The sequence below is a fragment of the Scomber japonicus genome, chromosome 17, assembly GCF_027409825.1.
Source record: "Scomber japonicus isolate fScoJap1 chromosome 17, fScoJap1.pri, whole genome shotgun sequence".
Lineage (NCBI taxonomy): Eukaryota > Metazoa > Chordata > Actinopteri > Scombriformes > Scombridae > Scomber > Scomber japonicus.
The window spans coordinates 15,446,749-15,470,583 of record NC_070594.1 but is presented as its reverse complement, the minus strand read 5'-3'; the positions used below and the strand labels follow the sequence as shown (position 1 = coordinate 15,470,583).

The 23,835-nt window shown below is 40.4% G+C and overlaps 1 protein-coding gene across 1 annotated transcript; it reads left to right on the top strand.

Moving 5' to 3' along the window:
- The first annotated feature begins 1,572 nt into the window (after window positions 1–1,572).
- snap91b (synaptosome associated protein 91b) lies at window positions 1,573–23,153 on the top strand. Its single transcript, XM_053337506.1, has 21 exons — window positions 1,573–1,702; window positions 8,749–8,891; window positions 9,391–9,466; window positions 10,301–10,403; window positions 10,582–10,675; window positions 10,811–10,922; window positions 11,018–11,124; window positions 11,221–11,262; window positions 11,774–11,847; window positions 12,131–12,136; window positions 13,083–13,095; window positions 13,188–13,315; window positions 13,572–13,645; window positions 13,926–13,940; window positions 14,517–14,687; window positions 16,412–16,510; window positions 19,532–19,606; window positions 21,165–21,251; window positions 21,782–21,843; window positions 22,872–22,955; window positions 23,067–23,153. Exons 1-21 carry the CDS (start codon window positions 1,573–1,575, stop codon window positions 23,151–23,153), a joined length of 1,782 nt encoding a protein of 593 aa, XP_053193481.1.
- The last annotated feature ends 682 nt before the right edge of the window (window positions 23,154–23,835 follow it).

Sequence of the window (23,835 nt, the reverse complement as noted above, 5' to 3'; positions counted from 1 at the left end):
ACTTGCACCAACACTGGTGCAAATTAGCCTGGCCCTTTCTTTAATCTGTTATTCCTCCTCCTCTCTTCTTGATGTGCTTGATTTAAAAACGTGGCCACAGTTCCGGGTACGTCAAGTGACGCGATTACGCTCAGTGTGATGTGCGCCTTTCCTCTTAAATGATTGTCTCCTGTTATATGCTGATACAGGGACGCCCTCAACACCGCAACCACGTCAAGTGAACTGAGGAATAGGGCATCTTATTTTATATTGTACATGCATATTCCAAAAAAAATGAAATAAAAATACAAAGCGGTAGCCTATATTTGGGTGGATCGATTAAAGCAAAAATAAATAAATAAAAAATGAAAAATCCATAGTAACTGTTATAGGTCCATATAGAGCAAATATGGTGTCTGGACATACTTCTTAAATGTTCTGATTGTCCTTTTCCCTCCTAATGTGGACCAGAATAACTCAGATCTATTATCTTAGTCGATTATCCCCCCAAAAAATTCCTCGCCTCCCTTATCTGTCATTCTGCATGCTATACGTGCAAACCTATATGTTGCATAGCGTACATGCAGCAGAGTATAAGCCACACAGTCATGCTCGTATATTAACCCTTTGGTGCGCAGCGATATGAGTTTCTGCACACTGACCCCAGCGTCGACTCCCCTTTAAGAGACGTGGGATGGGACGTGTTGTGTCATCCAACCCTATCCAAGCACCCGCTGGGGGGAGGAGAGTCTAGATGGGCATATAGATAGGCAAATAAATAAACAAGTGACAGGGGGAAGGAGAATAGGAAATTCGTTCTTTTCCTCTTCCTGAGAATCTTGCGCTGTGCAGTATTGGCGACACCAGCGGGGAGTTGTGCGCATATTCTGTCAATCCGAGAGGACTGAGGAGGCACTTCTGCGCCCCAAACGGAACAGATCAGAGCGGAAACGCCGCAATCTGACAGACGAAGGGGATACGGTGGGGGGATTTTTTTTTCTCCCTGAGAGTAATATTTTTTCATGCACAGACGCTTGAGGAAGGCAGTCAAACCGAGTGCCCCCTCCAAACGGGATATTTGACCGACCTATGGAGTGTTGATTTACGTCCCGTAATTTTCCTAAAATATATTTGAACAGTCAGACAGAAGAATAGCTTGATCAGCATTTTTTTATTAGCTTGTTTTTTTAAGAATATTGCTGCGGGGTGAGAGAATAGCTTTCATTGCCAGTTGAGTGTTACATAACCCAGTGGCTTTAGCTGTCCAAGGTGCTGAACTGACAGCTATAACGGGACGAGCAGAGGGGAATTCACAGCCTTGCGTAAGTCTACCCATGTCACGGCGCATATTATCAACGTGACCGCACGATTTGATGCGAAAATAACATGTATGTAGTGCTTTGATCTCATTTTGTGTGCTTTTTCTTCCGCCCACACAGAAGGTCACAGGCCTATCCATCGGGAAAGACGAAAGCACGGGATCCGCTCACTGAACCACCGGGAAGCTGCTGGGTTTTATTCAGACACTTCTTCTTTCTTACGTCGTTCCGTGTTGAAATAAATTCCTAGGGTGGTTGATTGAACGGAGAGAAAATGTCGGGGCAAACGCTCACGGATCGCATTGCCGCTGCGCAATACCAGCTAACGGGATCAGATATGGCCCGAGCTGTCTGCAAAGCCACCACTCATGAAGTGATGGCGCCCAAGAAGAAGCACCTGGAATGTAAGTGTGGCCCTTCTTCCTCTTGTCTCACACCGCATGGGCATAGCTCTACAGGCAGGCCTATAGGCCTCACGCACACATGCAGTCACACACACAGGCCACATGCCATGCCATCACAGTCAATCCTCTATTAATTTCCTTTGGTTAAATGGGTGTGGTGCCTTAATGAATTGATGTATCCATTGGTGATGACCCGTCTGTGACCCTTTATGTCAGCCTCCAGTAGATATGATGAACACCCAGAGAGAGGGAGAGAGAAAGGGGGAGAGTGTAGGAGAAAGGAAGAGGGTGGAAGAAAAGGTCATATTTTAAGGTACACTGACAAGTCATCCACACAACCCAAGCCCATTTAATGTCCATTCTGTGCTCTGCAAAGCCACAATGTTTTAACTTCACATTACTGCAACAGTCTGGATAGATCAGGAACTTTACATGTCATGTTCAAATACTCGTGAAAATATAAAGTTGAAGCAACTTACAGCACATACAGTAGACAGCTATCTGTGTTTGACATTGGCTATCAGTGAGTTTGGGCTCATGTGGTAAGGCTGTAAAGTCAGCGGAATAAAATTATCAAAGTCACAGCTTTATTGACACATCTACAGATGACAGCAGGGGCCTCCTTATGACAAATCGTGATTAATCACTGTCAACTACCACAAATACTGTGTCAGACCAAAGCAGTGGCGTGGCGCTGCATACAGATGAAGGGTGGTCTGACTGGCTCTACATGCCTTTTGGATGTCTGTGTTTGTGAGTGTGTCTGTGTGTGGTCGCTGGGCAGGGCTGGTCCTGTGTCTTAGGCTAGGACGTTATATATCTTGTGATCCGCTCCACTGCTGAATAATTTAATAATCAGCCAATGACTGCCTTGCATTATTTACACAGCCAAAGGTGACAATGCTAATGCTAGCATGCCCCAGGGACCATTGCTTCCTCATTCTCTTCTGTGTCCGAACCTTTGTTTTGTGTGTGCCTTTTACTCTAACTGTGGACATTGACTTGTGTAGCTGGTAGGCAACACATCACTGTGACATTTTAACCATTGTTAGTTCAAGTCACGAGCTCTTTCTTGAGGGATCTATCAGCCTCTGTTAACCTGTTGTTACCACAAACACTGCCGGCACATGAAAGGATTGGTAAGTGCTTAAATTCCAAGATAATACAGCAAAGCATAGGCTACATATGAACGTGTTGTCTTCCTTCAAGTATTAGGTTATACTGTATTTGTTTCTAGGGCAATTCAACCAGCTTCCTGTATATAGGCCACTGTGCCTCTCATGCACGTGCATCTCAGTAGGGGGAACCTCCTAACCTCAAAAAACTGGAGAACATTTCCATTCATACCAAGATATACTCCAATAGTTAATATTTTTCTGTCATGAAACAGTCCACGCTGAAAATAGTTACAAATAAGTCAAATAAGTGAAGGCTGTTATAATAATTGTTCATATTTCACCATGTTGGATACATATGCATTTAACACTTAGATTTATATACATTGGTGGTCTTATTTCTTTGTCACTATGTGGCCTTTGGGGTGGAAGTGGGTGTGTGTTGATGGTAGTAGTGGTGGTGTAGCGCAGTTGTCACGGCAACAGATTGAGAGTTTCAGGGGATGGCACTGTAATGACAAAGGGAGACTTGGATGAGGAAGAGGGCAAACGACTGTCATCTGTGGAGTGCTGAGATTAATGTGTAGTTCTTAAAAAGTAGATGACAAGTGTTTCTGAATGTATCTGTATTGGTGTTTTCTATCATTTCTAATAGATGTACATTTGAGGGAGACAAATTATTTTTTTCTTTTAGTATATGGTGGAATGTAACTAGTTATAGTAGCATTTCTAATCAGTTATGAAACTCTCGTAATTGTAAAAGATGAGCAGTTGAAGAAAGGGCAGGTATGTGAAAATGGGTGTTTCACAATCACAGGTGCATGTGCATTGAGGAAAGCCTTTTTAAACCACAATTTGACCGTTAAAATAAAAGCTCACAAGTTACAAAATATGTGCAGCAAGAAATGTTTTAATTTCTTTCAGCTTGGACACCTGTATTTAAAGCATACATTGCAGGGAATGAAACCCAGGTGTCAAAAGTGTTATTCCTCCTCTTTTAATTGAATTTCACATCCCTGATATTAGTCATGTGTTTAGGCATCATGTTGTAGTAAAATGATAGTAAAATGGATGCTGGAGAGGCTTTTTACAGAACACATGGCCCTCACAAGGTCAGCTGGACGAGTTCACTCAACACTGAAGGCAATAGGTTTAAATGAATCTGAGGTCATGTTGAAAATACACTGTGAAGAGTGAAGAAGTGACTGTTTTGAAGAATGGAATTAAAAGTGTCTGAAGAATAGTGTAATTCATATGATCATCGCTGTGTCCAAAATCAATAGTTCACTACATTTACCCTCCGCCATTTTATTTAAGTTTCCAATTACTGAATGTGTAAAAATATCCAATATATAGTGCCCTCAAATATTCCACAGTTTGAATAAAAAAGTAGTGTTAGTGGCATGGACGCTACTTTTTTCTGTCTCTCGACAATCTCACAATATCATGCTCCACAAACACACCACAAGATGTGAAAACTACTTTTATGCAACTCTACAGCTGGTGGTGATGACACGAAACATTTATAAATAAGCGTCTGAAATCTTTATTTGCTGCTCACCATTGATTTAAGTATTAAGTGCAAGTTATTTAGGGAGTAGTGAATATGTGAATAAGGGAGTGATTTCAGACACAGCTATCCATATAAGCATCCGTATGTCATGTGACCTCGAGAAGAGTGGTTTCAAACAAGAGGGTTGGGACTCTCACTTGGGGTCTCAAGACAAAAGGTGATGATTAACAAGACAGGAAAACAGAAACAAGTTCACGTGAGCCTGAATTACTGGATAATTTACCTCTAAAGATATTCAAACACTCTTTGGTTGAGATAGGAAACTAGCTCTAGATCATTAGTCCAGTCCACATATATATCATGGGGTTTATATGTGAGTCACAGCTGCTGGAGCCAGAACTGGTATCACTGGATGTCAAGGTCAAATTAACCTCCCCACTAGAACTGAAAAGTCTCATCAGTTCTGTTAAGTGGATTTAAACACCTGTAATTTACACCACAATGTTACACGAGAATCAGCGAGGTCACATGGCAGTCACATGCGAGTTGTTAGAATCACATGAATTAAAGTGTGAATTGGTGTTGAAATCACCTGATTAAAGCTGTCAGGAAGTCACTTTAAATGACTCATACAGCAGCTGAGTAGAAATTGTTAGCTTGTGTGTGTGTGTTCTGTCTATTATTCTGGCTACTGCTTGAGTGCTTGTTGTGTAATTACAGATCACAATACTAGATGACAGACTGGAAGAATACGCTGTCACACACAAACATAGACTCGTACAGTGTGAGGCCTTACAGTTCATTCTTAGAACACTCCTGTTGGACGTGGATTACCGTAAGAGTCTTTATTTAGCTCGGCCAATCCTTATTAGACACAGACACACACACACACACCTATACACATACACGCTGTACTTGTGAACTTGAATGCGTGTTTGCTTCAGGTAATCATATCAGAAACAGAAAGCATGGATTATAGCCTGTGATATGGTCAATATGGTCAACACATTAAACACATATGATAAGATTCCTACACACTCAGTTATTATGTGGTGTTATGAGCTGGAAGGCTGAGAGAGTGAACGAATATTAACTTGTAGCTGTGCCACTGGTGACATGATAATATTATATAATCACATTTCAGCCATTGTGGACCACGCGTCTCTCTATGTGTGTGTGTCTGTGTGTGTTTGTGTGTGTGTGTGTGTGTGTGAGTGGAAAAGGCTGCAGGCGGGTGTAATCTTCAGCCATATTACAGAGAAGTGAGGCCAAATAGGAACAGAAAAAAGGGAGTAAAATGAAAAACAGTGGATGGATAGCAAATGACGATGAAAGGAAGAAAATTAACCTTTAGAAAAAAAAAATGCAGTAATAGAGAGAGAGAGCCATGTGTACTAACAGCTCATATTAAGCGTTACGAAATAACATGAATACAAATAAGAGACATAGATGAAAAGTCATTAATCTGATGCAACCTCCATCAGACATCATTGTTGTTCAATCTGGTTAAATTGTACAGATGGATTGCAGCATATTAATTATAAAGCATTAGCGTTTAATCCTCATTTTGATTATTAAAGCTGATATTAGCTGTGTCTCAATTCAGGAGCATTTGTGTAACATTCTTCGATTGACGCGGTCTACAAAGACTGCAAAGCCTGAACTGAGCGTTGTTAAATGAGACAATTTGGTCTGTGGGGGATTTCCTATTTGCGTCACCACCTGTCCACGCCCTTACCCTTGCATCACGAAGCGCTGCTCGTGTCGCCTAGCAATTTTGACAGCTGCAGCTGATGATTGGGGTGCAGGTAGAAATGGTGCCAGAAATTAGAATTTTATTATTGTCACAGCCCATCCAGGTCCAGCCGCACCATCAGGGACTCCTTGCTCAGCTGAACCAACATATATGTAAATACAGTTTTAACGACAAATATTTATAAAATTGAATTTAAGACTTTAAGAACCTGCAGAACCCTTATTTTAATTCGTTTAGAGAGAAGAGCCGGTCCATTCTCTCTCTGCTCTCCTCTGTCTCTTTCTGCAGCAGTGTACCTGCTGACAGCAGCACCTCGGTCTCAGCACACCTATCTGACTGTACTGTGACAAAACAATCTCAACTCAAAGCTCCAAAAACACTCTCACAAAAAATAACCTCTATGTTCAGACAAACCATTGTATCAGCTCCAATTGTTAATTGTTCACGTGCAAGACCAACTTTTATCTTCCACGAGGAATTATATCATATGCATAGAAATGCTACAGAGACATTAGAGCTCGCGATAAATTACCAAAGAGCCGCACAGATCACTTCATCATATCATGTTCTCCCTGGGTTGATCGGCCAATCATCTGAGTCGTCGGGCTGCCAGCAGTTGATATGACGGACTGGAACCCAGTCAGCATGTCCTCACATTTTTTAAAAATTTCCAAACAGGATATTTGGATAAACTGACCACTTATTGCGAATCTAAATGGTTAATTGGGGAAAAAAATGAACAAAGTGACATTTTCACAGTTCTACAGTGAAAGTTACAACAGGTTTTAGCACGCCTCAAAACTTCAGGCAATGGCTACTGGTTTGTGAGAAATGCATCCTGGGATAGGTTAGGCTTCAAAGGATCCAGTCGTTAGGTCCTCCAAATTTGGGAAAAGAAGGAGCCTTCAAAGTGGAAGAGCCTTGTCACACCGGTGTGACACATTCAGTCTTTGAAGGATGTGTCATTATGAATTATGATGCAGCTCCTGTCTGTTCAGTTTTCACAATGTGTCAGAAAGATAATTAGCTAAAACTGAATCTACAACCTACAACACGGGCGTCAGGAAGCTGATAATGGAGATGTGTTATATGGTGTGTAAGACAGGTGTGAGGCAGTGAGGCAGCTAACATAGAAAGACCAGGACCAGTGATTAGTAATAATCTGTTTACAACCCCCCAACCTCCCTAAACCCCAACCCCCCACACGTCTAGCTGGTCACCCTGTTATGACCTTGAACAGCTCCCTTGCTCCCACCCATATGTCTCATCATGTCTTACACATTAATTTCCACATTAGTGCTTCTCAACTGATGTTCTTTTGAGTGTTTGCTCTTTTTCCTTCTTTGCTCTAGTCTATAATTTGTATACCTTCTAGTCTATAATTTGTATACCTACTCAAGGCAAAGCCAAGGCCTGTTCAATATAACGGCCTCCCTCTCCTTCCATTATTGGAGATGCCTGCCAATAATTGCTGCATTCCTCTCTGGCACTCTGCATTGGATATACTCAGTCTTACCCTTGTAGCTCAGCCATCAATGTCAGAGTGCTGGACAGAAAAGTAACCAAACTGTTTCTTATGTGCTATGAATGTCATCATTTTAGGGTGTCTAGTGTACTGCAGGGTTGGCAAACATTCAGTAATGTACTTCATTTGAAAAATACTCACAGTATCTGGCCAAATCACTTTGTTATATTTTGTCTGTCTGCCTGACTCCCTATCACTCACTGCAGAAGTAAAAAAAAAAGAAAAGAAAAAAAAGGTTATTTGATACTAAAATAGCACCCATCATGTAATCAGGTAAATTTCAAAAGTGATTTGTGCGCACTTCTCATGCACAGATCACAAATGGTGGCTAATTTCTTTTTCTTGTTGTTCACTTTTTACTGGTGGCTAATTTCTGATAAATTTGTGAGTCCCACAGGATCTCACGCATTGGTTTTATTTTCATGCCATATGTCAATATGAGTAAGAGGAAATGAGGTACACACAAATTATGCATATGCTAGCCATATAAAGTAGTGCCCATAGAATAAAAAAGCAGCTCCCTAATTTCTAATATAATATAATGAAATAAGAAATGGGAGCGATAATTTAGTCATTGACTTGATGTTGGAGCAGGACAGTTTTTTAAGAGATGTCAAATGCGTCACACTTTTTCTTAAATACGTTAGAAGAAGTTATCGTATTTCATTTTGTACTGGCACAAAAATTCAGTCACTTTTACTGTTGGAGACCTCCCTGTCTGACCTGACATCCACGGGAGGGGAGATGAGACAGCATTATTCTTTCTCTGTACTTTTAGTGTGTGTGTGTTTGTGTGTGTGTGTGTGTGTGTGTGTGTGTGTGTGTCCGTGTGTGTTCGTGCACCAACATCATTTTGTATGTACATCAGGTCTTCCTCCCAGCTTAATATTCTCCTGGGTGTTTAGAGCAGTTCTGCAGTGAACACTTAAGCCCGCTCACTTAATCAAACTTTAATCAGAGTGAGTCCAATTATGTCGACATTTATCTAAGAATAAACTAACCATGACCCTCCTTATACAGTCTACCATATTCAATGAAATGTCTTCAGACCTCAGAGGATCACATGGTGCTTAATGAGAGGGACGCTTTGATGGATTGATCTAAGAAGTCTGTGGGTACTTTGTGGTTGTGTTACAGACCTGGTGTCAGCCACCAATACCACCAACGTGAACATCCCTCAGATGGCTGACACGCTGTTTGAGCGGGCTACCAATGCCAGCTGGGTGGTTGTCTTCAAGGCCCTTGTCACCACTCATCACATGTGTGTCCATGGCAATGAGGTATGTGGGTGAGACCCCTCTAAACAATCTTCAGTTCAAGCTGGATTTTATGCCAGCTTTTCTTTACATTATATGATAAATACAAAGGGTATTTTAATGAGATTTAATGGTTTGTCAAATTATGATCCTGTCCAAATATGTTTTGACAATTATTTGTGAGGTTATGACTTTAGACAGCTAAATCTGGCATATTTGAGTGCAGTAAAGGTTTTGTGTGGTGCTGAGGAAAGCTTGGTGTTTCTCAGATACATAGAGACTTTGACCACAATTCCTCAAATAAATGAAATGAGCCCTGTGGGTCCAGTGTATGAGCAGGCAACCGCAAATTCAGACCTGCTTAACTGCTATTTAATAGAATAAGATTTTCAGGAAGTACAGCCAGGCATGTCCCAGCTATAAGTGTTGAAGTGTTTATTTTGTTGTAGTGTTCACCTTTAATTTAATTTCTTTCCACCATTGCCTCTGAGACAGTTTTTTGTGTTTTCTCTCTCTTCTTCAGAGGTTTATTCAGTACTTGGCTTCCAGGACCTCCCTGTTCAACCTCAGCAATTTCATTGACAAAACCGGCTCTCACGGTAAGAGCACCCAACTCTGATGATGATGCATTTTTGTATGTAAATATATATAAATGATCTGTATACTGGCACCTTATTTGAACTTATTCAGTATCACACAATACAAAAAGAAAATGGCACAAATTACAGGAGCGACTCGACATGCTCTTACTTTTTTTCTTAGTCAACAGAGCTGTATTGTATTATTGTGTTTTTTCTGTGTTAATCACAGATACACATCTGTAAGCTAAACAAAGACAGCATGGTTATACAAATAAACAAGAAATTAAACTGAGGAACACTACTCAAAGGTACTGCCTATCACATAAATGACCACTTTTGGTTGAAATCATCATGTCCGTGTAGAATGAAAGAAGAAGTAGATTTTTTTCGATGCTGTTCCTCTGCAACTGGAAAATATTTACAAAGGCTGTCACACATTCCAAGATTTCTGCTGAATTCATGAAATTTGGGATACATGTGTGGTATCGGTTTTAAATTGGTTTTATGGCTGACATTTCTTGTTGTTGACATTTTTTCCATGAATAAACATGCTGATTTTAAAGAAACAGAAAATGATTTTTATTCACATTGTATGCTCTCATACATTGACAATGTCTTATATTCTTTCTGCAAGAAGACTCCGCTCAACACAGCTGGTGGAAATTATTTTCCTTTTGGGAGAAAGCAAATTTGCAATATGCATAACGTGAGGGGAAAGTAAAGAAAAAAAAAGATGAGATAATACAAATCAGATGTTGAATCTACGCACATAAACAAGAACAGCCCTATAACTGAAAAAGAGCCCTCCTTTAAATGTTAAAGTACTCACTGACATAAATATATTGTGTTTAGGGTATGACATGTCTACATTCATCAGACGGTATGGACGGTACCTGAATGAGAAAGCTTTTGCCTACCGCCAGATGGCTTTTGACTTCACCAGAGTCAAGAAGGGGTATGTTAAACATGGTGTTTTTAAGTGGCCTTACACCTCTACACACTGCCTTCTAGACAGTTCATCTTTGTCATTCACTAATTGTATTCAAGACTTTGGACAAATGGAGTTTGTATGTAATGGTCACTGATCTTGTGTCTCTGAAGCATCTAATGCTCTCTGTGTTGTGTGCACTCAGTGCTGAGGGTGTGATGAGGACCATGACCACTGAGAAGCTGTTGAAAGGCATGCCTGTTCTGCAGACTGAGATTGACACACTCCTGGAGTTTGATGTGAGTCCAGCGTTGACATGATTTGTACATTTATTTATTTTTATTTGACAGCAATACAAGGTGGAACGTCTCCAATGATTTCACTTTAAATTGATAATTAGATGTCCAGTAATCCCTTTTCCTCTCTCTTCTCAGGTTCATCCCAAGGAGCTGAACAATGGGATTATCAATGCTGCATTCTTGCTTCTCTTCAAGGACCTGGTCAAACTGTTTGCATCCTACAATGACGGAATCATCAACCTATTAGGTCAGTTGTCCACAAACAAATGAGTATATATAAATTGCAGATTACTGTAGATCAAAATTAATCTGAATCAGCAAACTTCTTGTTATTGTGTACAGAGAAATACTTCAAGATGAAGAAGAGTGATTGTAAGGAGGCCTTGGAGATCTACAAGAGGTTCCTGACCAGGGTGACAAAGATTGGGGAATTCATGAAGCTGGCTGAAGTAAGAGTCACCTGCTAGTCCTCAGCATGGCTCTGACAATGTATTGTGGTAGAGCAACGTTGTAATGCTGATTTCTGACTCTGTTTCATTCAACAGACAGTTGGAGTTGACAAAAACGACATTCCTGACATCAACTATGTAAGTTGCCACATCTTGCGGCTGGCATTTTCTTTATTACTCTCCTAAAAGAGATTTGAAGGTGGGCAATATAATGCAGATTAATGTCATCCATCCCACACACATATATATGCACACACAGACGCACATCCATGTCTCACCCGCCACCATCTCCCCACCCAGTGTCTCCACCCGGGGGTAGTGGTGGATCTAGCAGACTCAGACGACGAAGACTGTCCTTTTAAACCTCTTGAGGACACGGTAACCGCAGAAACACAGGGTGCCCTGGCTGAGTGCCTGTTTGCAGGATGGAGTGTCAGCATGTTGATCTTAATTCAATCTGACAAGCACGCCAGAAAAAACTTGCGTGTGTGTGCGTGTGTTGTAGTGAGATTTTCCAAAGCCTTGGTGTTTTCTGACCTGACTTGAAACATAAACACGCAGTAATTATGCACAGACTGATGGCACGATCCAGGAGACACGTGGAAAGGATTCTTTATTGATTACTCAAGTTTTTTTTTTTTTTTGTCAGGCCCCCAGCAGTATCCTGGAGTCTCTGGAAACACACATGAACGGTTTGGAGGATGTAAAGACTGGAAAGAAGGGGTAAGAAATTGTTTAATGGCATTTTTTAAAATATCAGTTCAACTGCTTCTTTGTTGGATGACACACAAAACCCTAATGAGATGAATAGAAGAACTAGGATAATGAAACAATAAGAAAGAAGCTGAGATCTGAGAAACTTCCTCTTTCTTTATCATGACTTGTGTCTGAATCTGAAGGAAGAGAAATGTTGGTAGAAACAGGCATAAACAGGAGGTATATTTCTACAATTTACTTTAACCCTTCCTCTCTTTTATCCCCCTTTATGTTCATTTGGAATCACCAGTGAAGGGTGAGCATATACTGTATGTTTTGTTTGGAGAGTACTAATTTCTTAGTGTAGTTGTATTTCAGTCATTTCCCTCCAGGTAACACATTATTCACATGTGAATTATATACGTAATTCTCATGAGAATGGAAACATTCAGCAGGTTTACATGTGGAATTGTGTGCGTTTTGAATGAATACATGTGTGTACTCTACAAGAGACACATGTTTCAAAAAACAGTAAGTCACCACATGTGTATTGTAGAGCCCGACTGATACTGGATTTTTGAGGCCAATGCTGATACTGATATTAGGGAATGAAGAAAATTCCTGAATCGATATATTGGCCAATATTCTTCATGTGTAAACACACACACACACACACACACAGAGAGAGAGATATGACAAAGACATTTAAATATGTGTGACAAAGTGACAAAGACATCTATGGGGGCAGGATATTTTACAGTTTGTCAATTAACTTTATTGTCCAAAATGACATAAATGCACTGAAACTATAGACTTTACTGGGAACACAATAATTTTGTGTTATTAAAAATAACACAAAAAGGTTTGTCAAAAAAATATATTTGCGCATATTGGATATCGGTCAATAATATCGGCCTATCGATATATCAGTCGGGCTCTATTGTATTGTCATATCCTGAGATGTGAATCAGAATATGAAGGGTTTTGCTCCAAAGTGAAATAATTTCTTTTAAATTGATCATTACCACAAAATGTTAATATTACTAGAGTATTTCAATCAATTAGAAGCAACATGTTGGAAATACATTATATTGCTTTGGAGATTAACTCTTTATATGATCACATATGATGGAACCTGTCTCACATATTTATTTCATTTCTTGACCTTTAAATGTAGACCCATCAAATATTTTTCACTCTGAGTAAATCAGATCTGACTATTTCAAGCAAAATAACTTCCTCCTTCTCTCCTGCTCCTTCAGGTCACCAACAAAGGTAAGACGCACATTTGAAATAGTCTATATTATTGCAAAGCTCTTCTGGTCTGATGCACCGCTGAACAAAAGCCCTCATTGTCTACATTCCAGGGGTCTCCAACAAACAACGTGTCTCCAACATCAACTCCAGCCAAATCTTCAAATGCTGTTCCCACACTGCAGCCTCCTCCTGGGGAGAATGCTGCTGCTGCTGCAGCTGCTCCAGAGCCAGCAGAAGAGTGAGTAACAATATCAATATTATTTTTTTGTGGTTATCACAGAAATAATACTCTCTTCTTATACTTAATGCATACACACTACACACATTTTCGGATACACATACAGTATATATATGCAGATACACGCATATGCAGCACAGGAGTTATAACAGGAAAAAACACCTTATGACTTTATGGGTGTTTAGAGCAACAAATGTAAAAGAATATTACCTTCTGCAACAGCTGATGGATTCACTGTCTCTGTTTCTGTCTCCAGTTCTTTGTTGGACCTGGATCCACTCTCCTCCTCAGGTCCCTCAGTAACATCAGCTGCCCCCACATCTTGGGGAGGTAAGTTTCCCTCCTTCTTGTCAAATCAGCTACAGGTTCATCTGTAAGAACCTAAACACATTCATTTACCAGCCTGTATGTTATATTACAATTTATTTATTGACTGTAATTGTGAAGAAAATATGTTTTTCTTTGAATACACAACAGAACTCATGACATCTACAGTAAAGAAATCAACTTTTACGTTTTCGAGAGGAAGCTTATCAAATTTATCATGAATCGTTTTAGTTACTGACTTCATCTTGATCTTCTGCTCCTCCCTTATCTTCTGCTTCCACAGACCTTCTTGGATCAGGTGAGTGTTACCGTGCTCTTTATGTCACATCTAAGCTCTAGTGTAGACAAGTGTAGTCTTAAATCATCCTCCAGGTTACCTCTATGTCTCTGACTTTTCTAAAATATAACTGTAGTCTGAAATTGAGCTGACCTGGAAAAAATGTTCAATGTTTTTAATCCTTTTAGATAAGTTATGAAGTAGTAATGTCACATGGTTACCTCCCTGTTTGTCTCCTCAAGCTGGACTCTTTAGTCTGAGTAGTCTCTCTGTTTCTCTCTGCCTTCTCTCTCCCCTCCCTCCTCATACTCCATTGTCTGTTTTTGGTTTACAACGGGGGCTGTTTTGGTTTATTGGTTTTTATTTATTGGTTATGACCGGATGGCGCTGGATAATTTTACAACTTTAATTTGATTAAAATTTGGATATTGCTTTTGGCGATTCCAAATGATTTTAATTGGGCTATAATTTGAATTGGATCTTTGTTTTGGCTTGCTTTATTCTTATTGTGACTCAATTGGTTATTTTGGTTGCTCTTTTGGGGTTTATTTTGGTACCTTTATTTGGGGATTTCAAACACCCCGTTGGTACTCACAGAAATGGGCGATTCCATGCTATCCGAACCCACCCTCGCGGCAGAGCCCGCCCCCTCCTCTGCAGCAGCTACACCCACTCCTTCAGCGGCAGAGCCTGGAGTCTCTCTAGCTCCTCCCACTAGCACAGCAGCCGCCACCTCCCCTGGCGCCACCAATATGGATCTGTTGGGAGGTCAGTGGGCTTCCAGGGGATTCTCTACCACAGAATCACTCTGCGAAGCTCAACCCTAAAACCCATCACACAATATGACAGATGACTGCATGCTCAAACACGTACAGTATGCAGACCGAACTGGTAACGCTTAATATAACAGTCAGTAAATTACAGCGTTAATATTTTGTACATATGGAGTTACCAATTAACTACTAGCAGTAAACAGCATTGTACTTGGAGTGTAAATAGGCGAACAAGTAGCTACTTTTCCCCACAATTTCAATGCTTTGTACTGGTGCCTCTTAAAAGTGACGGCCCTTACCTCAGCTGGTACTTATATGACAGGACCTAAAAGCTGCTGTAGGTTGTTTTCTAACAATGTTTGAGTTTAATTGTGCTGGATGATAGGTTTGACTCAAGCAGGTTGTTTTCACATTTATCTGCTAAAAGTGAAAAGTTACAGGTGGATGTAGGAGCATAAATTGTGACAACACAGCTAGTCTGGAGCCAGTCATCCTCCAGTATGCAATTTACACAAGTCCAATGTGAAAAATTGAAGCCTCCAATGTACACATGCTGAAAATTGACTTTAAAGTGGCAAAATCAAGACATCATGGGTCCAGCAGATATTTGCATATCCATAGTGTTTTGATCTTTTAAAGAAGAAGTAGAAGTAGATGTCATGTGAAGGATTTTCATGTAGTAATACTACTTTTTTGTGTGAAAAGAATATCAGAGTACTTTTATATGTCTTAATACATCTCTAGAGGGGATCTTTGAGCAGGAAGTTGTTACAAGAGGGTAGGCCACTCCCTATTTCCCCCTTATATTTAAGTACAGTGAGTATTTTATGGATGGACCATATGTACCAAATGAATATATTGTAATTTGTGGCTGTAATCTAAAGCGTTACCATTGAACTTTGCTGATATATCACTTATTCTGTCTATACTGCAAGCGAAGTTGCATCATCAAAAACAATGAAGCCTTAGTGATGCATTGATGCACATCTCCATTATTTTCAGCTGCCACAAAATAAGCCTTGCAGGTCATTGAAGATATACAACTCTTTGACACACACACACACACATGCACGCACGCACGCACGCACACACGCACACACACACACACACACACACACACACACAAAAAATACTCCTCCACAATTACTCACAGATATTTCTTCATTATGTAAGTATGCACAGCCACACACTCACCATGGGCTTGCACATAAACATACTGCTGTACACTCATTCTTCGCATGCGACTTGTTTGATAGGCAGACATGCTTTTCTTGACCGCAGTGAAAAGCAATTCTATCAAACCCTGTCACATGGCTACAGCTACCGATGGGAGCTGTAACACTTGTACTGTAGTCACTGCTTACGTGCGTAGATTTTAGCCTTATTCTGCTTTGTGCAGTAGATGAAACCTTGTTGTAGTGCCTCCTGTCTGTATTCCCATTTGTCCATTCACCTGTCAGTCATTAATATCACATATCAATGCCGTAAACTGCATTTTTACTTTACAGAACAATACTTAATGTAACAACAAGGATTGATTATTTCCTGTTTTCTGCTAAAATACTCTCAGCTTACCTGCATTTCTCTGATATTCTCTTTTCTTCACATTTCTGATTCCTTTATTTTCGTCTTGATTTTTTTCTTTGTTTTTCCATTTCTGCATCTGTCTACGTCTCTCTGGACTTCTCTATCCTCTGCTGGGGTTTGTGTGAACCTCAGATGCCTTTGCAACACCTGTTCCTGCCACTGAGGCCTCTGCAGCAGCAACTGAAGGAGGGGCGGCCGCTGCGTCTGCCCCAACCACTAACACTGGAGCTGGTGGGTGACTGAAAATCTGTGTCTGTGTATGTGTCTGAGTCAGTGGGGTACATTGGCTAAATATGTACTGAGCCACTGTGTTTAAGTACAACTTTCAGGTGCTTGCACTTTCCTTTAGTATTTCCATTTTATGCTACTCTATAGACATATTTCTATTCCGCTGTAACTTTTTAATCCACCACATTTTTTTGACAGCTTTAGTGACCACTTCATATATTAAGATCTTAGAAACAAAACACATTATCGTTTTATAAAATATGATTCATTTTTATAGATTGAACTACCCAAAAGGATATAAATTGGTCAAATTTAAGTCAGCCTCGACCAACTACAACATTAAAATTCTGTTTACAGTAGGCCTATATGTAATTGAATCAGTATGAGGCCTTTTTCACAGATGACAGTTTGACATGTCACAGTAGTAGCACAGCTTTAAAAAACAGATAAATTATAGATGACGTCACAGCTTACTCGGACACTTGAAGACAACGGAGCCATTGTTAATGTTATTAGTAACACCTGTGTTATTCCAAGCTGACTGCTGTGAAAAAAGGCTTACAACATTGTGTAATAATGTAATAATGAGTAATTTTACTTACTTAATTTACAATACTTAAATAGGAGCAGATTTACATTTTGGGAAATATGCTTATTTGCTTTCTTGCCAAGAGTTAGATGAGAAAATTCATACCTCTTTCTATACTGAGACTGGTATCAATCTTCTTATCTAGCAGCCTATCTGTCAATACTTCTGTACTTTCACTTAAGTAAGACTTAAAATGCAGAATTTCTACATGAAAGGTTGTATTTTTGTATTGTGGTATTGCTACTTTAAACTTAAGAATATAGTCATCGCTGTGGATGAAAAGATGTTTCAGTTTGTGTACATGTGTAAGCATTCTTTGTTGGTCTCAAGTGTAATCAGGGTTTCATCTCGAGGCTTTGTGCAGGCACAGTAGGCGTACAGTTTCACTCTTCATTGCTGCTGGTGTCTGGACAGTGCTATTGTTGTTGCCATGGTGAATGAAGACTGTTTGGCATTACAAGTAGATTTTTCTGTTATGGAGAAGGTTTCTTGCGACAGGCTAGTTGTACTTTCTAAGAGTAGACTCAGTTGTGGTTTGTTCCTGAGGTTTATAGTGCACATTTGGACAATATTCCCTTCATAACAGATACTATTTGTGTTATTTTAACCATTTCCGCTGACAACAGGAGTGTGTTGGAGCTGCATTTTCTCTACTATCAAAACTCCCTGATGCTTTTTCATTCCCACATCTCATCTTGTGGTCTCATCCTGATTTCACCAGTATTTTCATCACATCTTCACATGAAGTATATGTGTCTGCTCTATCTTGTGTTAACATCATTATCTAACACCCTCCCTTCCTCCCCATGTGTTACATTTCTTCCTCATCACCACCCCACCTCTTCTCCAAAAGACCCCTTCGCTCCTTCAGATGGTAGCACCGATGCAGTGTCTTCGGGTCTAGACCTTTTTGGCATGATGACAGTGGAGAATAATAACCTGGGTAGTTCGCTGGATGCCTGTTTTAACTCTGTGGTGCCCCAGCCTTCCCCTTCCGCTTCCCCTTCACCGCTCTTCACCTCCGCATCCAGCACCATCATCACTACTGCAACCATTTCAGCTCCAGTAGCTCCCAGCGCAACTGACCTTTTCAGCGGTAAATGTTAGAGATGTGTGTGCTCCAACATTAATCTTACTATCTTGTGCTCTTATTCACATTGACTGGCATCCTCATGGCTCCTTATGTGCACATACTGACGGCATTTTTCACTTCAATTTGGCTGTTTCTGTCTCTGGATGCGCATATGTTTGTAGATCTCTTTGATTCAATGCCAGACTCAAGCTTCACCAAAGCAGAGCCCACTCCCAGTGTTGACTTGTTTACAGCAGGTAGCTATCCCCACTGCATCCATTCTGTCATCTCTCGTGTGCTCGCACTCTCATATCCTGTCTTGCCATTTCAGTTTTTTCAGCTTTGTCCTTGGCTTTGATTAGGAAAGGAAAAAAAGGAAATGGAGTTGCTCTCCTATGGGTCAGCTAAAAGCTATTAAGCTGTCTGAAACATTTACTAAATCACTCTTACCTCCTTCCCATTCCAGCATGTTCTGCGTGCACTGCAACTGCAAGTGATGAACGTGCATTATATTGATTCACAGTTAATACCAGTGTGTGAGTGTGTGTGAACGTTTCTGTATGTTATGTGTGATCTAAACACCATCTCCACCTTGCCCTCCCCACCAGATTTATTCAGCTCCCCTGCCCCCATCCTCACCTCCGCACCCCCACCCAAAATTGACACGGGAGCCATCATGAACCTGTTTGGTGGTGGGTAACTCACATGACGGCCTGCTCGCACTCTCTCTCCCCTGTTGATGAAAGCTTCATAAGAGAAGAGGAGTTGTATCTGTGAAAGACATCAAATGAAACTATTGATATTAATACCAGTACGGCTTTTCTAATGGTCATCAATAATGGGTTTGTTATTGCATGTTGTATTTCCCCTAAACATAGGTCAGTTTTTTTAATTGTTAATTTAAACTCATAGACATCTTGTAACAATGGGAATTTTTTTCTTTGTGGTTATTTTATAGAAGTATTACAAGCAGATATCTGAGATAAGGCTTGGTCATGTTGAAATTGTCAAATTATTTATGAACTACAGTATAAGCTACTGTGTGACTGTGGACCTGGAGATTTTCCTTTCTATAGGATTATTAAAATAAATAAGCTTGCTTAAATGTGTGCAGTGACTATTGTATGATCATAGGTGTATTGGAAAATGTGTGGACGGTTGCATATGATAAGACATGTGTATGTGTCTTAAAATGTAAAAACAATATTTCTAACTCTAACCACTCTCTACTTGTTTGGCATTAGCAGTGAGAAGCCGAAGGCTGACTATTACCCCTTCTTTGCCCTCATGCTGCGATGGAAACGCATTGGCCCGCTTTGACCTGGCGCTGTACGGCTTGGTGTGTTTTTGGTTGACCTGTCAGAGTCCACAGGAGGAGAGGCCCCAGCTGCTGCTGCTGCTGCCGCCCCAGCTGCTCCTGGCGCAGAGCTCATGTCAGGTAAAACCTCTGAAATGTGAAGAGCCGCTCTGCATGCTGGAGGGTGTACGGACATGTTGTGGATTTCCATTTCATCTCAGCAAACTGTACTGTAGCTGTGTTGTTAACTCACTAATTGCATGCTGTCTAATGTTAGTCCTACTAATACTGTTAGAGCCACCTTGGTGACATCTTCCATTAATTACATCTGTGTTTCCCAGTGAAGATGGTTGTTTTGTGGCAATTGTTTTATCAGTCGCTGTTTCTATTAACTTTGGTAATGGTTAATGAAATAGTCTGCTGTTAGTTGTTCTTTTTATATCACGTATTCACTCTTTGTACCGAATACAGAAGCTTTATACACTAAACTTGGGTGTTGTCTTGTTTTTTTTTTACTGTTGCTTGCTATTGACTCAGTATCACGTCTGTATAAAGTCACGCTGACGTCACCATTGGATCATTTGCATAGTTATTAGTCTTCAGGGAATTCCATCAATATTTCCCACCTTTCCCGGCTGTGCAACTGGTATCCATGGTAACTGTCACCATAGCAACATGGGCCCCTCCTCACCTGGTTACCGGTCATCTCCTGTGCCACTGGTCTTCATGTTATGTAACTGACGGTCTGCAATACTACTGCTTCGAGGCTTAACTCTTTATTTCCCCTCTCTCTCTGTCATTCACGCAATAACCTCTAATGGTTTCACTGTCACCCGCTCCTTTAAAACCTCATTGCATCTTTTTTTTTTTCTCTCTGGCATATGTGCTTTTTTTACTTTCCTCCCTCTCTCTCTCTCTTTCTTTCTCTCTCAACCTCTCTCTCTCTCCATCTGGCTCTTGGGCTGGCTCATTGCTTGCTTCCTGCCATTTGATTCGGTGAGTTTCCCTGCTCTTTAACACGCTAATTTCCCACAGTGCACTGCTGCATTGCAGTAGTGCAAGCTCAGCTGTGCTGTCCCTTCCACCACCAGATGCTTGATGGTTACAAAGAGTCAAAGTAGTAGTAGTGGTAGTATTATTACAGTGCTTCTTTACCAAATAACCCAGCTTCTGCACTCATCATTAATTACATAAATAATCACTGAAAACGTGTTCTTGACCAGTGTATGACGTTAAAATGCAAGATATAGTGTTTTTGCACAAAATACAATCACATAACAACTACCCTCATACATATTTGTTAAAGCTGGTCTGGTTCTTATTCCCTATGCCCAGATTGCACATTACTATTAACAGTAATTAGTAGTAGTAGTATTAGTAATAATGTCTCCTGTAGCAGAGTCTGTATGCTGATTTTGTACTAAAATTACAAAACATTCTTCATACTCTAAATGCCCTAAAAATGGCCATTTTACTACTATAGCTGTCACTTAATGTCTTATTTTATATGAATCTACGCCATAGCTCATTTTCTCCTCTCTCTCTGTTGTCATGGAGACATTTATTGGTTGTCATGGCAATCTCCAATAGTAATGAGGTCTGCTACTGAGTTCTGGTAGAGTGTGAGGATAGCTAATATCTTCCTCTCCCCTCCTCTCCTCTTGTCTATGTTTCCTCCCTACTTCCCTCCCTCCTGTAGTATTTGATGGACTAGGGGATGTAATGAAGCCCACTCTGACCCCTCAGGCAGGTGATGTTGACACCTCCATGGCTAACATGGCGAGTAGTAAGTAGTCATTCACACTAGCTACAGCAATGTCATAGATATGTCAATTTAAAAGAACAGTTCAACATCGTGGGAAATACACAAGACTGTGGTCATTCTGTTGAATTTGGAGCTGGAGCTGGAGCCAGGAGGCGATTAGCCTAGCTTAGCATAAAGACTGGAAGCAAGGGGAAACAGATAGCTCGGTTCTCCCCAAAACAAAAACAAAACTTGCATACAAGCAACTCTAAAATTTGCTAAATAACAGATTGAGTCTAATTTCAAAAACCTGGACACTGAACATCCAGGATGTGTTGTAAATAGTCTTGTTGCCACAGCAAGGATGCCACATAACATACAGCAAGAAACATGAGTATATTCCCAAAATGTTGAACTGTTGCTTTAATTCACCTTGTCTTTTTTGCAATGAAGTCTCTGTGGTTGTATTTATGTTTGTTAAATGAAACAGTAATTTTGCAGAACCTCTCTTTTGTCTCTCTCGCTCTTGCTCTCTCTCGATCTCTCTCGCTCTCTCTCTGCATCTGTCTCAGATCTTACAATGGGAACCTCAGCGGCAGCACAGGTAGCTCCCCCCAGTTGGGGTGCTCCCATGGTAAATGTTGTCTGTGTCTTATAGCATGGAGTGGAGCCTCGCATGGCAGCGACAGACAGGGCATAACACGTGCATTATCTTCATCTGGCTCTCCAGGTTCCAGGTCCAATCATAGTGTGATTTATAGCTGAGAGTGAGGAAAGAAAGGAGACAAGACAAATTATTGGCTATGTCAGCCGATAGATCTCACAGAACCTCCAATAACGCTCAGAACTCGTGCTGGTTATAAATGTGTGGAAAAATTACCAGAATCTGGCACTTTCAACATGCAGTCTGGCTCAAAGTATTCCTGGAATATCTACTGGAGAGTGATGAAGTGCCAAATAAAGAAGCTGTTGCTTGGAAACAGTTTCTTCCTCTCTGAAATTCCTATTTTCTTTTAAGCCTGATAAAGTTATGGCAAGAAACTAACTTCTCCCCTTCATAACTAAACTCACTTCTCTCATTGACACATTTGCTTTTTATGGATATTTCAGTTCTTGGCAACATCAGATCTAGTTGTAGTTTCATACAGATGAGATGTCTCACCTCTAGGGCTGTCTGCAACAAGCTTCCTCTTTCTCTATAAGTCCTTGTGCATAAGTTATAGGTTAAATTAGGGGTTTTTGTTGTGCTGTGTTTGTTTCTTTATATTTGTGTTCCAACCTCTTATTGTCCAACATCACTGTGTCCGTCCATTACTTTAAGTGTTGTAGAAAACATTAATGCATTGTGGATATTTTTTTGTGACGTGTGTTTGCATTGTCTTGCATTGTGTGTGTCTGTCTTATATGTAGTGATCCCAACTCCTCCTCTCCCTCCCCTCCACACCTTTAGACTGTACCCATGGGTGTGCCTCCTTTTATGGGAACTCACCCCAGCTTCGGCATGGTAAGACCACCAGTCCAGTCCAGTAATGTCCCTGAACCAGTCTGGACATTACTGGAAAAAGATGGACATTGACCCCTTTAGGTGTCCCACACACGAACACATCTTTCCGATGGCGGTGTCTTACTGTCTCTTTTTCTTTCTGTCTGTGTCTGTGTAAGCCCGGGGCACCAGGCGTTGGAGCTCCCATGATGCCCATGGTTAGGCCAGGCTTCCCTGCCACCGGAGCGACCCCTGGAGCACCGGTAACTTGCTCACTGTTAAACCGATTATCCACACATTTACACATTCATACCTGAAATTGACGGCTGCTCTGACAAAGAGAGTTTGAGTGCTAAAAACGGATGTGTCTTCAGATGTCTCCTGGAATGGCCCAGAGCCCCAGAAAGCCTCCACCACCCAGGAACGCTCTGGATGACCTTAACATTAAGGACTTCATGTAGACTGACTGACCCGTAAACCCCCAAGGTAAATGTGTAGTCACTTTGCTGAAATGCAGATAAATTTGATTTATTTTAAGTGATCAGATTTGGATTTGCATTACCAGCCCACATTATTATTGATGCATTTTATTGGTTGCTATGACAGAGCTGTAGGTATGCCTACATGTACCGACCTGCCTGGCTTTAATTGATCCAAAACAGAAAGTTGCAAGCAGGAATTAAAAACTGAGATCACATCCTGAGTCATATTGTGTACCTTTTTAATAATATAAACCAACAAAAAGAGAAATAATAAATTCATTTGGATTCTTATATCAAAATTTAATCATGTTTTTTCTCCTGTAAAACAAAATATTTGTGCTTACGTAGGCTTGAACAAACCAATTTCATGATTTGATTTAATAAACACTTCCATTTCACTGGGACTTTAATATATGCACTTTTCTCTTGTAATGCCATAGCAAAGGTTTCTTTTATTGCATCAGACAACTTTGATGTGGTAGTCATGGCCAGCTAATAAAATAGCACTGACTTTTCTTGAGTTTTTATTATTTTTATTGTGAAATACTGGGTACTTGTACTTTTTCAAGCCTATAAATTAAAAAATTAAAAACGACTGTTTATTAACCTTCTTCACACTGCAAATGATGTAAAGGCACATGTTAGAACTTTGATTTTATTG